This window comes from Sardina pilchardus, chromosome 19 (genome assembly GCF_963854185.1).
Source record: "Sardina pilchardus chromosome 19, fSarPil1.1, whole genome shotgun sequence".
NCBI classification, from domain to species: domain Eukaryota; kingdom Metazoa; phylum Chordata; class Actinopteri; order Clupeiformes; family Clupeidae; genus Sardina; species Sardina pilchardus.
The window spans coordinates 3,611,207-3,628,433 of record NC_085012.1 but is presented as its reverse complement, the minus strand read 5'-3'; the positions used below and the strand labels follow the sequence as shown (position 1 = coordinate 3,628,433).

The window sequence follows — 17,227 nt, the reverse complement described above, 5'->3', positions numbered from 1 at the left end:
TTTGCTATGCTAGATCATAGCCCAAAAGTGCTAGTTTTGCTAGTTTGTCACTGTTGGATAAGGTGACCAGATGTCTGAAACCAAAAGTGGGGACATAATCTCAAAATGTGGAAAAATGGGGACATTTTCAGTTTAACTGTCAATCTGGTTGAAATACACAGACGTATCCCATATGAAAAAGAAATAGAAAAAACTTATACTGCCAGCAATGTGTTTTAGATACAAAACTTGTATGATAGCCCAAAAGCCCAAAAGCGCTAGCTTTGCTAGTTTGTCACTGCTAGATTATAGCAAAAAGCGCTAGCTGTGCTAGTTTGTCACTGCTAGATTGAAGTCTAAAAAGCGCTAGCTTTGCTAGTTTGTCACTGCTAGATTATAGCCCAAAAGCAGTAGCTGTGCTAGTTTGTCACTGCTAGATTACTTCCCAAATGCGTTAGCTGTGCTAGTTTGTCACTGCTAGATTACTTCCCAAATGCGCTAGCTGTGCTAGTTTGTCACTGCTAGATTACTTCCCAAATGCGCTAGCTGTGCTAGTTTGTCACTGCTAGATTACTTCCCAAATGCGCTTGCTGTGCTAGTTTGACACTGCTAGATTGTAGTCCAAAAGTGCTAGCCATGCTAGTTTGTCACTGCTAGATTACTTCCCAAAAGTTTGTCAGTGCTAGTACAAAAAGTAAGTAGCTATAGTGGGAGGGGCGGGTGAGAGGGGGAAAGGGCAGGAAGGGAGGGACAAATGGGGGAGGGGCAGGGGCAGATGAGGAGGAGAAGGGGCAGATGGGGAGGAACAAGGGCAGATGGGGGAGGGGCAGAGGAAGATGGGGAGGGGAAGGGGCAGATGGGGAGGAGTAAGGGAGGCAGGCTGTACTCTACAGGGGGGGGGGTAAGGGAGGCAGGCTGTACTCTGCAGGGGGGGGGGGTAAGGGAGGCAGGCTGTACTCTGCAGGGGGGGGGGGAGGAGAAAGGGAGGCAGGCTGTACTCTACAGGGGGGGGGGTAAGGGAGGAAGGCTGTACTCTGTGGGGGGGGGGTAAGGGAGGCAGGCTGTACTCTACGGGGGGGGGGGTAAGGGAGGCAGGCTGTACTCTACGGGGGGGGGGGGGTAAGGGAGGAAGGCTGTACTCTGTGGGGGGGGGGTAAGGGAGGCAGGCTGTACTCTACGAGGGGGGGGGGGTAAGGGAGGCAGGCTGTACTCTACGGGGGGGGGGGGAGAGGAGAAAGGGAGGCAGGCTGTACTCTACGGGGGGGGGGGGAGAGGAGAAAGGGAGGCAGGCTGTACTCTACGGGGGGGGGGGGTTAAGGGAGGAAGGCTGTACTCTGTGGGGGGGGGGGGGGGGTTAAGGGAGGCAGGCTGTACTCTACGGGGGGGGGAGAGGAGAAAGGGAGGCAGGCTGTACTCTACGGGGGGGGGAGAGGAGAAAGGGAGGCAGGCTGTACTCTGCAGGGGGGGGGGGGTAAGGGAGGCAGGCTGTACTCTGCAGGGGGGGGGGGGGGGTAAGGGAGGCAGGCTGTACTCTACGGGGGGGGGAGAGGAGAAAGGGAGGCAGGCTGTACTCTACGGGGGGGGGGGAGAGGAGAAAGGGAGGCAGGCTGTACTCTACGGGGGGGGGGGAGAGGAGTAAGGGAGGCAGGCTGTACTCTACGGGGGGGGGGAGAGGAGTAAGGGAGGCAGGCTGTACTCTGTGGGGGGGGGGGTGGGGGGTAAGGGAGGCAGGCTGTACTCTACGGGGGGGGGGGGGAGAGGAGAAAGGGAGGCAGGCTGTACTCTACGGGGGGGGGGGGAGAGGAGAAAGGGAGGCAGGCTGTACTTTGCAGACTGCCGGGGGCAGAGTTGTCCTCTAGAGGGGTGTGGTCAGTGAGTGGAGTCTGACAGGGATTGGTCAGCAGCTGCTGGATGAGGGCGGGGCATAACTGAGTGAAGGTTTGCCTGGACAGTGGGAGCTTGGCGTCCAACAGGTGCACATTCAGTAGCTGGTCAGCTGTGAAACACACCTGCACACACAGATGCACACATGTTCACACACACAAAAGCACACACACATTAACACACACACACACACACACACACACACACACACACACACACACACACACACACACTGTGTCTCCTGAACATGCTACCTGTTTCACCTGAACATGCTACATGTGCTCACCTGTGTCCATCTGAACATGCTACATGTGCTCAACTGAACATGCTACCTGTTTCACCTGAACATGCTACATGTGTTCACCTGTGTTCACCTGAACTTGCTACATGTGTTCACCTGAACATGCTACATGTGTTCACCTGTGTTCACCTGAACTTGCTACATGTGCTCACATGTGTTCACCTGAACTTGCTACATGTGCTCACCTGTGTTCACCTGAACTTGCTACATGTGCTCACCTGAACATGCTACATGTGTTCAACTGAACTTGCTACATGTGCTCACCTGTGTTCACCTGAACTTGCTACATGTGTTCACCTGAACATGCTACATGCTACATGTGTTCACCTGAACATGCTACATGTGTTCACCTGTGTTCAACTGAACATGCTACATGTGCTCACCTGAACATGCTACATGTGTTCACCTGAACATGCTACATGTGCTCACCTGTGTTCACCTGAACTTGCTACATGTGCTCACCTGTGTTCACCTGAACTTGCTACATGTGTTCACCTGAACATGCTACATGTGCTCACCTGTGTTCACCTGAACATGCTACATGTGCTCACCTGTGTTCAGCTGAACATGCTACATGTGCTCACCTGTGTTCACCTGAACATGCTACATGTGCTCACATGTGCTCACCTGAACATGCTACATGTGTTCACCTGAACTTGCTACATGTGCTCACCTGTGTTCACCTGAACTTGCTACATGTGCTCACCTGTGTTCAACTGAACTTGCTACATGTGCTCACCTGAACATGCTACATGCTACATGTGTTCACCTGAACATGCTACATGTGTTCACCTGAGCTTGCTACATGTGCTCACCTGTGTTCAACTGAACTTGCTACATCTGTTCACCTGAACATGCTACATGTGTTCACCTGAACTTGCTACATGTGCTCACCTGTGTTCAACTGAACATGCTACATGTGTTCACCTGAACATGCTACATGTGTTCACCTGAACTTGCTACATGTGTTCACCTGAACATGCTACATGTGTTCACCTGTGTTCAACTGTTCTTGCTACCTGTGTTCACCTGAACATGCTACATGTGTTCACCTGAACATGCTACATGTGTTCAACTGAACATGCTACATGTGTTCACCTGAACATGCTACATCTGCTCACCTGTGTTCACCTGAACATGCTACCTGTGTTCACCTGAACATGCTACATGTGCTCACCTGTGTTCACCTGAACATACTACATGTGTTCACCTGAACATGCTACATGCTACATGTGTTCACCTGAACATGCTACCTATGCTCACCTGTGTCCAGTCTCCAACAGCTCTCTGTTGTTCTTGACCCTTTGACCCCTTTGGGAACTTGGGGGCGTGGCCTCCAATGCCCAGCTTGTGCAACAGCAGCTCCAAGTCTGCAACACAGAGCACAACCCACAAGTGTGTGTGTGTGTGTGTGTGTGTGTGTGTGTGTGTGTGTGCGTGCGTGTGTGTGTATGTGTGTGTGTGTCTGTTTAAACCCACAGTACACAGAAGCCCCTTTCACACTGACCGAATTTAACGCTAAATCAGACGAATTTAACGTTAAGGCGGTTCCTTTCACACTGGCCGACACGGGGAGGGGAGTCAACCCGCCTTGGCAATTGAACCCGTCTCGGGGGGTAGTATTATTGCCGAGGCGGGCTCAGTGTGAAAGGAACAGGTCAACCCCACTATTAGGGGTGTGTGACTGATGACATATTTGGCAAGGCAGGAGGTTAAAATACAGGAAACACACAAGAGACAAGGACAACTTTAGCTGCTATGTCCATTGTCCATAGATATATATATATATATATATATATATCTATGGCTGTGTCCACCAATCACGTTTTTTACGCTGAGAGTGCCCTGAACCTCCTTTTCTCAGCGCTTCGGTCAAGTGTTTATTGTTGCTATGTTATCAAAACTGTCTGCTGCCAGCACGTCTTTTTGGAACATTTGCCTAATGCTAGCTAACTAGCCAACGAGCTAACTGAAATGGCAGCAGTCGTTCAGGACTTAGCACACTAAAATATGACTTTGACAGACAAAAGGACCTCATTTGGCATTCAAATAACATAACAAGTGGCCCGCCATCATTTGGAAACTAAACCACGTAGCACTAGCATGACAGTTGTGTATATCAGTTTATCTCCGAGGTCCAAGGCATGCTTAACGTCATTGTTCACTCCCAAATTGTGTGTGACGTGCTGCTAGGCAACGCCTCCCATAACTCACTCGAACCCGGCTTCAAACAACCCCGGGACCAAAACCGTCTACCTTTCACACTGTGAAATCCCCCTGAACCCGCTATTTCTTAAACGCTAATGTATCGTTTCTCAGTCTGAAAAGGGCTAGAGTGTTAACTGTGTGTGTGTTTACCTGTAAGCTACAGGTATGTGGAGCGGTTGAGGTGGTGGAATACTGTGTCAGTGAAGAAGACGGGGGAGGGGAGTGTGTGTGTGTGTGTGTGTGTGTGTGTGTGTGTGTGTGTGTGTGTGTGTGTGTGTGTACCTGTAAGCTGCAGGTATGTGGAGCGGTTGAGGTGGTGGAATACTGTATCAGTGAAGAAGGCGGGGGAGGGGAGTGTGTGTGTGTGTGTGTGTGTGTGTACCTGTAAGCTGCAGGTGGGTGGAGCTGTTGAGGTGGTGGAATACTGTATCAGTGAAGAAGGCGGGGGAGGGGAGGTTCCTACGACTTAGGCAGTGGCCTCTCAGCACATGACTGATGAGCGCAGCAGCCAATCGCGGCAGAGAGAAGACGTCTGCACCTCGTCGATCAGTGACCCCTGCCTCCTTCATTAAGGACTCCGCATCCACACACTACAAACACACATAGAGCACACACACACACACACACACACACACACATAGAGCGAACACACACATAGAGCATACACACACACACACATAGAGCACACACACATTGAGCACACACACACATAGAGCACACACACATAGAGCACACACACATTGAGCACACACACACATAGAGCACACACACACACACATGTTGAACACACACACGCACACAGAGCACACACACACACACACACACACACACACACACACACACACACATAGAGCACACACAAACACACACACACACACACACACAGGTACAAACAAGCATACATATACAAGCAAACATATTCACAAACACCGGCATTCGCATGCAAACACACACACACCCACACACACACACACAGGTATGCTGCAGTCAATACACATATCTCACACATGTGTATGGAAGTTTGTGTGTGTATGTGAGAGCCCTGCTGAAAAAAACAACAAGAAAATATAGCCGCAAGCGGCGATGGCGGGCCCGAGCACCTGCGGTGCGGAGACCAGTGACATTTCGGAATCTAACAAAGCAACATGTGTGGGTTGGTGTGCCTGTGCATGAGCAACATACATGCCCACTAAATTTGGTTCATTTTTGTGAATATATGTGTCAACCACAAAAGACAACATGCTAGGTGGCACTATAGAGTACCTAAGCGACACCCTAGGCCAGAGCTCTGTCCCTGACTAGCTGTAGCAGTAACACACATGCCCACCAAATGTGACTAATTTTCGTGAATATATGTGTCAACCACAACAGACAACACGCTAGGTGGCGCTATAGAGTCCCTAAGCCACACCCTAGGCCTGAGCTCCTTTTCTGACTAGCGATAGCAATACGAAAGAAGTCCAATAAATTTGGTTAATTTTCATGAATGTACACGTCAACCACAACAGACAACAAACTAGGTGGCGCTTAGTCCTTAAGCCACACCCTAGGCCAGAGCTCTATCTTTCAGTAGCGACACCAATAACACGTAAAACCACCAAATTTGCTTCATTTTCGTGAATGTACACGTCAACCACAACACAATCTGCTAGGTGGCACTATAGAGTCCCTAAGCCACACCCTAGACCAGAGCTCTGTCTCTGACTAGGGGTAGCAAAAACAATTTTGTCTGTGAAATTTCTAAAGTATGCCTTCTGCCACGAAGATAAATTGTAGGGTTTTAAATGTTCAAAAAAAGAGTAAAAGGTCCGCACACTTCCTCTCACTTAATTTACTTTATTAGTTCAAGGGTTTTAAATGTTCCTCATAAAAAGTATTTTTGAAGTCCAAATAAAAGAAAATGTTGCTGTTATTGCTATGATAGACCGTTAAATTTACATGCACAGGTTTTGTACACCATTGTCATGGCCAAATTCAAGCACTTTTTAAGGACTTTCAAGACCAGTTTTCCAGTATTGAAATTGTGTGTGAACAAATTCAAAGCCCTGTTGTTTGAGGTCACTGTAGGATAAAGAACCAGGAAATTTGATACAACCTTAGCCGAATACTGAACCAGCAACTATCATTAGGTTAACTGAATGGGGCATAGAAAATGAGTGTTTGCTGCTCTGTCATATCAAGTTTCCTTGTTCTTTTTCTTACTGACAGCACTCGATGAGATTGATTCACACCATGTTTCAGGGGTGTGATTGGCAAAGGACAAAAAAGAGGAAAATATACCCAGCACCCTCAGGAGAACGTTTTCAAAAATGACCCCTTAAATGATAACATCAGATGACTTTTATGAGAACTGTTTATAAACTGTGATACATATAAACATTATAACATATATCGAGGGCTGAGAACCAAAGGGGCAGTTGCGTAAGTGACATTTTGGTCAAAATTGAGTTATATATATCACCTGAAAGCTCTTGATGAGCTCTTTTTAGCTGACACAATTATAGAAGTAAAATATTTATAAATATTAAATGATTGACAAAAACAAAAACCAAAGGTCTTTTGTTTTGGCTCTATTGTAAAGTTGGTGAAATGTCACTTACGCCCCTGTGGTTCTCAGCCCTCGATATATATAGATATACATAGACTATATCGTAATAAGTCTACGACTAATTTATAGCAAAGTAGCCTAGGCCTACTCAAGACTAAACCAGATATGGCTGAAATATGTAGGGCAGCTATCATGATCATTTTGCCAACAATGATGTAGAACCATGGATTTTCCTAGTTCATGACATGCTTTGTTTTCACTTAAACCAACATAAAGTTATAATGTTGACTACATGTTTTAATATAGACCTACTTGATAACATATAGCCTACCACCTTAGTCCTCTAGCTCTAGTCCTGTACAATATAATAGTGAATAGGCCTATTGATATTTTGATGCTGTTTGAAGAGGTTGCTTGATGATATTTAAGTTCCAAAGAAAATCAAATTGCACCACTCCCTCTCCTTCCAAAGTAACATGTCCATCACCTTTCCTCCTAAAAACAAATGTCTGGCCCTACTGTTATAAGCTACATCATTTGTTCAAGTGCACACACTAAATGGAGAGCTAGGATTAAAATTCAAACTGTGCCTTTAAATAGGCGACTTTTTTCATCTATCAGCACAATGCTACAGGCCATTTTCACTAAACAAATCAGCTCAATATTATGTGCAAGACAAGTTTACCAAGCATGCCAATGTGTTAATCTCTTAGCACTGTCGTCATACGTTTTCTCATAGTGAGATGGCTATCCCGAAATATGTTTTGAATGACGTCTTGAATGACATGGGGCGCACGGAGATAAAGCTGGAAAAATGCGAAATGACAAGGTGATAACTAAACAATTCAGTTGACCTAGGGTAGACAGGCTTTGTGGCTAAAACTATGAAAACCAGTAGGCTAGTCTGTCACAGCTAACTTCAGGCACTGTAGCCTAGACTAGTTTACACGCGCAGAAATTAAAAGTCAATATTGCCATCACGAGATTGCTGTCATTATCGGAAAATCCGGACACGTCAAACTGGATGCGAACGCGTGGCAAAGCCAACAACAACTTCATAAATTACGTCTTTTAAATAAATAATTTGAGCCTACCGTTTCATGCCTAACGTTGACAGCAAATTTCTCAGTCCATCATAGGCAAGGTTATTAATGCATAGGCCTATAGCCTAATTAAACTAGGCTTAGTGATGGCAGATCAAATAATTAAAAAAACGTTTTGAAGTCTACCCAGAGCATGTTTGCAAACGCATGCAAAGGGATAAACTATGTTCATATCATCTTCAATCGTTTCAAAAACTAGGATTAGGCAGTCTGCCTATGCTGTTTGCATGTATAATTAAAGGAATCAATCGTTTGAAAAATATGGTTGTTTCTAGCCTCGTATGGTTTCACTTGGATCACACACACATTGCACGACTGCTCATATGAATCGGTGGCACCAAACTAACGTATTTCCAGATAGGGGAAACGTTTAGATTATTTTGAATAGATAGATGGTTCACTCAATTTAAAGGCAATTAATCACCACAACTGAATAACATTAACCTGCCTTGCACTGCAGGGAAATGTTCTTACCTTGATTGAAAGCTAAGCAGACGGCCAGTTCTAGTTCTGTCATCTTCTCTCCTGCTTTCTAGATGTCCATGGAGAAACGTCCTCCTTCAGTTAGGCAGAGTAAGTTCGTTGTGGTTTCAAACTTACGTCCTCCACTAATAAAGGCATTAGCTAGCTTCCACTCACAAACGGTAGGCTACTCCCAAAATGTGACACATTTGAACTTCTCATTACGTTTTACATCTGTCAAAAGTTTGGATTATGTTTCAGGAGTTAAACTGACACCTAGGCTATCAATGCTCTATTTGTAAGCTAAAATAAACTAGTAAACACCATATCGCTAACATGCATCAATTGGAGTTAGCGAGCTAGCTTAGCTAGCTAGCTTAGGCCAAGATTTAAAACCAGGTCGAATTTACTACGGCTGGCCCTAGGTGCCTGTTGTGTTTTCCGCTAGACCTTTTCAAACAAGACCAACTACAGTAGGCTATTTGACGTTCGTTATCGCACTGGGACTTGTTAATTACCGAACGTGACAAAAACCTGCCTTGCTATAACGTTAGCTCCCAAACGGCAGGCTACTCCCAAACAGTGACACATTTGAACTTCACGTTACATTTTACAACTGTCAAAAGTTTGGATTATGTTTCAGTAGGCCTAGTTAGGCTGTCACCTAGGCTATCAAGGCTCTATTTGTAAGCTGAGATAAACTAGCTAGTAAACACCATATCACTAACATGCATCACTTGGAGTTAGCTAGATGGAGGAAACGAGCGCTTTAGCCAACTTATTGAACCGCATCAAATAGCTTGCAAAGTTGCGTTTCAACAAAACTGTTACCTTACTTTCAAGAATAACTCCGTAGACAAAAAGTCAAAATGATTGCACTGTTTCCACGATATAAATCCACGAAAACACTCAGTATAGAGCTACATTGACTGAGACTTCTATGGGGTCGCCTGGATCTGCACTGACTAACAAATCACATGGTGTAGTGGGCGGGACAGTGCTCTCGACCACAGAATGTCAAATGAGTGAGAGACTTTTACAGACAATTGAGTTTCATTCCCTAGGGCATCAAACAAATAACCCTAAATAACTCACTTTCTGTTAGTGTGTTTAAAGTCAAAATTGCAGCATAGGTTAATATGACTATTAGTAGGCTATTTGTAAACTCATCTCATAATACTTTAGGTAAAACTATGTGTCAACCACAATCATTAATATGCTATTATAAGTGACAAAATCACAACCACACCAAACAACATCAAAACTTGAATGTGACTGTCACTACAACCACACTATCTAATACTCCATTAAATTTCATCCAAATTAGTCACTGCTTTCTGCCTATAACACCAACTTATTGTTCCTTTTATAAGAAACTTAGGTTCAAACCTGTGTGTGTGTGTGTGTGTGTCTGTGTGTGTGTGTGTGTGTGTGTGTGTGTGTGTGTGTGTGTGTGTGTGTGTGTGTGTGTGTGTGTGTCTGTGTCTGAGTCTCTATGTGGAAAGCGGGGGAGGTTAGAGAGACATCCAGCTGGGAGAGAGGGGAGGGGTGGGAAGAACTGTGGGGGGAGGGAAACAGACTAGAGTGGGTGAGCCACAGTGAGGGAGCAAGACCATGCGCGGCTAGGAACAGAGACCTATAAAAACCTAATAAACCTAAATATCTCACTTTCTGTCAACATGGTTGAAATCAAAATTGCAGCATAGGTTGATATGATTATAATTATTCATCAACTCGCTTCAAAATATTTTAGCTAAAACTGTGTCCACCACAATCATTAATGTGCTTTTAAAAAACACAAACAACACCAAATTCAAAACTTTGTATATGACTGTCACTACAAACACACTAACTAATACTCCATCAAATTTCATCCAAATTAGTCACTGTTTTCTGCCTATAACACCAACTTTTTGCTTCTTTTATAAGACACCTAGATTCAAACCTTCGCCATTTCAATATACTTTTGAAATTCAAAAATCTGGTCGCAATTCCTCTCAGGCAACCCCTCAAGATCATTTTAGTGCTTAAATGACATAATTTCGATAAACCGTCTAGGAGAAGTATTTCAAAATACATGATGTGCAAAAATCAGACAATCTCACATAATTCAAATTCTTCTAAGATTCACTATATAGTTTAAATGTAAAACTTGTTCAGAATAATACAACACACATGTCCACCAAATTTGGTTCATTTCCGTGAATGTATGCGTCAACCACAGTAGACGGCGCGCTAGGTGGCGCTATACAGTCCCTGAGCCACACCCTAGGCCAAACCTTTGTCTCTAAGTACAGTTAACAATTCCACATCTAGATGCCAAATTACAAGAGTTTTAGTGCATGTCAAGTTGGTGAAAAAGGGCGAAAAAGTTAAGAGTAAGAGGAATAGAAGTATAATAATAATAATAATAATAATAATAATAATAATCTGAGCAAAAACAATAGGGCCTTGCACCTACGGTGCAGCCACTTTCAGTGGCCGCACCTCGGTGCTCGGGCCCTAACCAGCTTATGCTGGTAGCTGGTTTAAGCTGTTTTGTTGCTGGTCTTTGCTGGTTTTAGCTGGATTTTGCTGGTTTAAGTTGGTCTTTGCTGATTTTAGCTGGTCTTTGCTGGTTTTCTTCCAGCTATCGCTGGTATTTGCTGGTGTAGCTGGTTAGGCCACCAGCTAGACATGCTGGCGTGACCATCTGATGAAGCTGGTTGTGCTGGTGTGACCAGCCTGTTGTGTGGGATACAGCTGGTGTAAGAGGGTCATGCTGGTGACCAGCCTGTCAATCTCGACAGAGATGGTCTAGCTGGTTTGCTAGAATGACCAACATAAGTCAGGGCATGGTCAGTAAAAATCAGCAATGTAGACCAGCAACACCAACTAAAATGATGATAAGGTGGTACGATAAGCAAAACCACCCTGCTGAAAAAACAGCCTGACCAGCTTGGATAACCAGCTTGTTAACCAGCTTGTTTGACCACCCTATGATGGTTGACCAGCTAGACCAGCAAAATTCTTGCGAAAATATACCATCAGCTGGTTTACCCAGCTTACGATGGTAATTCAGCTGGTTTTGATTGTCGTACCACCTCAAGCTGGTCATTTTAAGCCTACCTTACATTGCCAGACTTTGCAAAGATTTGGAAAAGATTTTTGAAAGACTACAGTCTCAGACCCTCTCACATCTAAAGACAATTCATTGAGTTTTTAGTGACAGACTACCCTGCTGAAAAAAACAGCAAGAAACCAGCTTAGGCTGGTAGCTGGTTTTAGCTGGTTTTAGCTGGTCTTTGCCCAAAACACAGTTATTATTGCTGCCCTGCTGAAAAAAACAGCAAGAAACCAGCTTAGGCTGGTAGCTGGTTTTAGCTGGTTTTAGCTGGTCTTTGCCCAAAACACAGTTATTATTGCTGGTCTTTGCTGGTGTAGCTGGTTAGGCCACCAGCTAGACATGCTGGCTTGACCATCTGAGGAAGCTGGTCGTGCTGGTGTGACCAGCCTGTCGTTTGGGATACAACTGGTTTAAGATGGTCATGCTGGTGACCAGCCTGTCAAGCTTGACAAAGATGGTCAAGCTGGTTTTCTAGAATAACCAACATAAGCTGGCGTGGCCAGTAAAAACCAGCAATGTAGACCAGCAACACCAACTAAAATGACCAGCTTAAGGTGGTACGACAATCAAAACCAGCTGAATTACCATCATAAGCTGGGTAAACCAGCTGAAGGTGTGTTTTCGCGAGAGTTTTGCTGGTCTAGCTGGTTAACCATCATAGGCTGGTCAAATAAGCTGGTTAACAAGCTGGTCAACCAGCAAACCACCTTTAGCTGGTCAGGCTGTTTTTTTCAGCAGGGTGGTCTTTGCTGGTGTAGCTGGGTAGGCCACCAGCTAGACATGCTGGCGTGACCATCTGAGGAAGCTGGTCGTGCTGGTGTGACCAGCCTGTCGTTTGGGATACAGCTGGTTTAAGATGGTCATGCTGGTGACCAGCCTGTCAAGCTTGACAAAGATGGTCAAGCTGGTTTTCTAGAATAACCAACATAAGCTGGCATGGCCAGTAAAAACCAGCAATGTAGACCACCAACACCAACTAAAATGACCAGCTTAAGGTGGTACGACAATCAAAACCAGCTGAATTACCATCATAAGCTGGGTAAACCAGCTGAAGGTATGTTTTCGCGAGAGTTTTGCTGGTCTAGCTGGTTAACCATCAAAGGGTGGTCAAACAAGCTGGTTAACAAGCTGGTCAACCAGCAAACCACCTTTAGCTAGTCAGGCTGTTTTTTTCAGCAGGGTAGTCACAGGCCAGTCTCAGATTAGGATTTTGCAAAGACTGTGGGTCACTATTTACAAGACTGCTGCTAGATTCCTTCAAATTATTTCCATCGTGCACTAGGCTACACGTCATCATCAACAGGAACTCACGTGATAGCCTACTCATATCAAAGTAATTTTTTCGCGTTTCTGCAGCATTGTTTCATGTGTGACATCCCTAACAGATATAGAGCTGTTCTGTCACGTAGAATAATAAGACTAATAATTTATAAGAAATGAAATAACAAAAAATCATATAAGCTACAGCTGTTGCCTATTTTGCCCTTTCCTGTTTCGTGTTGGAGCTAGGTCACGATTGGTCATTAATGTTCACGTCACTATTTGCATGAGCCACGACTGAAAAGACTTCCGATAATATCAAACATGTTTGATATTGTCGTAACGGCAAAACTAGAAAAAGACTGACTCCGACGGACTTAAAACCGCTAAGATTGGCACCTTACACTAAACGATTTAGATGACGGGAGCGCGCCGAGATTTTAGTAGAACTCCCAAGATTTCCGCCCGATTTTGGAAATCTAGTCGCCGACTGTTAAAACAGACCAAAATCGTGCAATGTAAGCCAGCCTTTAGTTGGTGTTGCTGGTCTACATTGCTGGTTTTTACTGGCCATGCCTGCTTATATTGGTCATTCTAGAAAACCTGCTTGACCATCTTTGTCAAGCTTGACAGTTAAATTACCATCGTAAGCTGAGTAAACCAGCTGAAGGTATGTTTTCGCAAGAGTTTTGCTGATCTAGCTGGTCAACCATCATAGGGTGGTCAAACGAGCTGGTTAACAAGCTGGTCAACCAGCAAACCCCCTTAAGCTGGTCAAGCTGTTTTTTTCAGCAAGGAGGTTTGTATTGCACCTCACCTGTGTGTGTGAATGGGTGTGGCTCTGCTTTGGGGGAGCAGCTGATTGGTAGTGCTGGTTGAGCGTCAGCAGGATGCTCTCCGTCTCATTGGACGAGAGAAAGTGCTGGTCCTCCTGTGGGTGGAGCCTAGTGAGCGCTCGGAGGCAGAGGGGGAGGGCCTGATCTGAGGTGGGCGGTCCCAGGCACAAGTGGCGCACATTGATGATGTAACACAAAAACAGCGTAGATATCAACTGGTAGTCCTCCAGAGCCATGGCAGCCTTCCCATCATCACCCAGGGCTGACAGCACATGCTCTGGTCTGAGACACTGTAACCATGGAAACATCAGTTTAGACCAAATGCTGGTCCAAGTGAGATCTTTAGTACGTATTTCATAGTGTGCCGTTTGAGGGTACATTTTTAGTATGTCTTTCATAGTGCTGCGTGCGTGCGTGCGTGCGTGCGTGCGTGCGTGCGTGCGTGCGTGTGCACCTGGTGTCCCAGACGCTGCTGCAGCAGAGAGATGATGCGCTGTGTGTGGTTCCTCAGGGGCAGCTCAGAGGTCAGCTCAGAGGTCAGATCAGGGGTCAGGTCATCCCACAGCTCCTCTACTCCAGGGGACTGTGTGCAAGAGTGTAAGATGATCCCATCAGGGGACTGCCATTGTGTGTGTGGGTGTGTATGTGTGGGTGTGTATGTGTGGGTGTGTGTGTGTGGGTGTGGGTGTGTGTGTGTGGGTGGGTAAGATGATCCCATCAGGGTCAAGGTTCTGGAAAGAGCGGTGCTTCACAACTACACACCTTTCTTAACCACCATGACCTGTATGAGCCCTTATGAGCCCTTGCCATCTGGCTTCTGCTCATGTAACAGCACACAGCACAAGTTAACAACCTCCTTCTGTCTGCTGACTCTGACTCTCTTAACATTCTCATCCTCCTTGACCTCAGTGCTTCTTTGGATACCATCAACCACAATGTTTTAATCTCCCGTCTGTCTGCTATTGTTGTTTCCCTCAATTGGTTTCAATCATACCTCACCATCAGAGAGCAGTTTGTCACACTTAGTCTACATCAGTTCTCCATGTTCCCTGTCACTTGTGGTGTCCCCCAGGGTTCTGTACTTGGGCCACAGCCTTAACTTCCACTGCTATGCAGATGACCTTCAGCTTCACCTCACCACTCCCTCTCCCTCTGACCCCCGCCACACTCCCTTACTGACTGCCTTTCATCTAAAATTATCCTCATCACACCTGAAGTCCCATCCCTATTCCTGGCCCTCATCACACCTGAAGTCCCATCCCTATGACTGCCCTCATCACACCTGAAGTCCCATCCCTCTGACTGCCCTCATCACACCTGAAGTCCCATCCTTATTCCTGGTCCTCATCACACCTGAAGTCCCATCCCTATTCCTGGTCCTCATCACACCTGAAGTCCCATCCCTCTGACTGCCCTACCATCGCCTGCTGTGGTCCCCTTGCGCGCATTCCTGGCCCACTCATCCTAGCGACCCATCCTTACTTGACTCCCCCAAACTTTTCGCGACTGTCCTTCTCTTCCTTTCTTCAAAACACATCTCAAGACCTTTTTGCTTAATTGTCACTTCTCCTCCACACCCAACACATAACCCTGTACACTCAGCTTCTCTGTGTTGTATTGTTTGCCTGTTATTTTGTATTTTCATTGTTGTATTGTTGTATTTTCTTGTGCCTTCTTTATTTGTAATGTTTTTTCCTTATTATGTAAAGCGACCTTGGGTTTGAGAAAGGCGCTATATAAAATAAATGTATTATTATGATAGGGTCCTCTACTGCCACTGTGTGTATGTGTGTGTGTGTGTGTGTGTGTGTGTGTGTGTGTGTGTAGACCAGCACCTCCTCAACTGGAGCCTCCTCCGACAGCCGCAGTGTGTCCTGTCCAGTCACACCGTCACACAAGCCCACCACTAGCAACCAGCCCCACACATACATATTGCACACACACACTCTCACACACACACACACACACACACACACACACACACTCACACACACACATACACACACACTCACAAACACACTGTCGATCTCTCTCTTTCTCACACACACACTTTCACACACACTCTCAAACACAGACTCGCACAAGTGTGCACAAACAGCAGGAACAGGAGTCCTGCTTAGACAGAGGGAGAGAAAATATGTGTGTGTGTGTGTTAAAGTGAAGATGGACAAGCACATGGTGCAAACACTCAAACACACACACACACACACACACACACACACACACACTAATAAGTGGCATTGTCCGCATACACACATGGGTTAATGAGGGCTTGTCAACCTCAATTATTATTAGTCATTAGAGCAGGACACACACACACACACACACACACACACACACACACACACACACACACACACACACACACACACACACAATCTCTCATGAACTGGAGTGGGACAAAAGAGCCTCATGGACTACAGGAGTTGGGGGTAGATAGAGAGAGGAGAGGAGGGAGAGTGGGGGAGAGAGAGTAGAGGAGGGAGGGAGAGAGAGGAGAGAGAGGGAGAGTGAATAGAGGAGGGAGGGAGAGGGATTCTATAGGTCATCCCTCTGCTGAAAAAAACAGCCTGACCAGCTTAACCTGACGAGACTGACGAGATAACAGTGCAATCGTGGTTGACGTACTACTGAAACGCTAAGGGTAAAAAGTTGATTTTCACAAAAAGATCGTTTTCTCCATTTTTTGGTCAAAAAGAGGTGTTTTTAGCAAAACTAACCCATGTTCTACTGACGATTACTAAAGAACGGAAAACGATAGATGAAAGAAGAGAGTCTACTCTTTCATTTGGTACCTTTGGTGTTTACATAGTCATAAAGCTCACCGTTCGGTGGATCTTGGAAAAACGGTCAAAATGCTGTAAAACGTCTGGCAGTATGGAGCGCTCTGCACTGAAAATGGCTGGCAGCCAATGAGTTAAGGAGGTTTGCTGGTTGACCAGCTTGTTTGACCACCCTATGATGGTTGATCAGCTAAACTAGCAAAATCATACCTTCAGCTGGTTTTCCCAGATTCAGCTGGTTTTGCTTGTCGTACCACCTCAAGCTGGTCATTTTAGTGGGTGTTGCTGGTCTACATTGCAAATTTTATTCAGCAGGAACGTAATAGGCAATAAGCATGGAAGGCTGTTGAGGTGCATATTTCCTGCCGATGGAGCCAGGTGTGTTTGAACCTGCTGCTATGGTTACTGTACAGGTGTGTTGCTGCTATTGTTACTGTAATCCCTGCTGAAAAAAACAGCAAGAAACCAGCTGATGCTGGTAGCTGGTTTTAGCTGGTCTTAAGGGGGATTCACATACGTCGCTACTCGCCCATCGCTCCTTGCTTCTCGCCGAAATTCTACTCGCTGGCAGAAAACAAATATCTGCTGCCCGCGTCGGTTGCCATGGCTCCCCGCTAGTTTACTTCCCACTGCAAACATGTCCGTTAACTGTCAATCATCTCTACTCTACATTCTGATTTGGTACACGCTTCACTCGCATCGCTGAAAGTTAAAATTATTTTATCTCCGTACCCGCCCACGTCGTATCGCTAGTCCT

The 17,227-nt window shown here is 45.6% G+C and overlaps 1 protein-coding gene across 1 annotated transcript in view; it reads right to left on the bottom strand.

Annotated features, from left to right (window-relative positions):
* The window catches only part of LOC134066505 (zinc transporter ZIP12-like), a 29,351-nt gene extending 13,752 nt beyond the window's left edge, over positions 1-15,599 (bottom strand). The window contains exons 1-6 of the mRNA XM_062521866.1: positions 15,523-15,599; positions 14,142-14,270; positions 13,669-13,977; positions 4,755-4,962; positions 3,428-3,534; positions 1,805-1,988 (exon numbers count right to left, since the gene is read on the bottom strand). Of these exons, the coding sequence (XP_062377850.1) occupies positions 1,805-1,988; positions 3,428-3,534; positions 4,755-4,962; positions 13,669-13,923 (754 nt within the window). The 5' untranslated portion in view covers positions 13,924-13,977; positions 14,142-14,270; positions 15,523-15,599. The remainder of the gene's footprint in view (positions 1-1,804; positions 1,989-3,427; positions 3,535-4,754; positions 4,963-13,668; positions 13,978-14,141; positions 14,271-15,522) is intronic.
* Between the last annotated feature and the right edge of the window lie 1,628 nt (positions 15,600-17,227).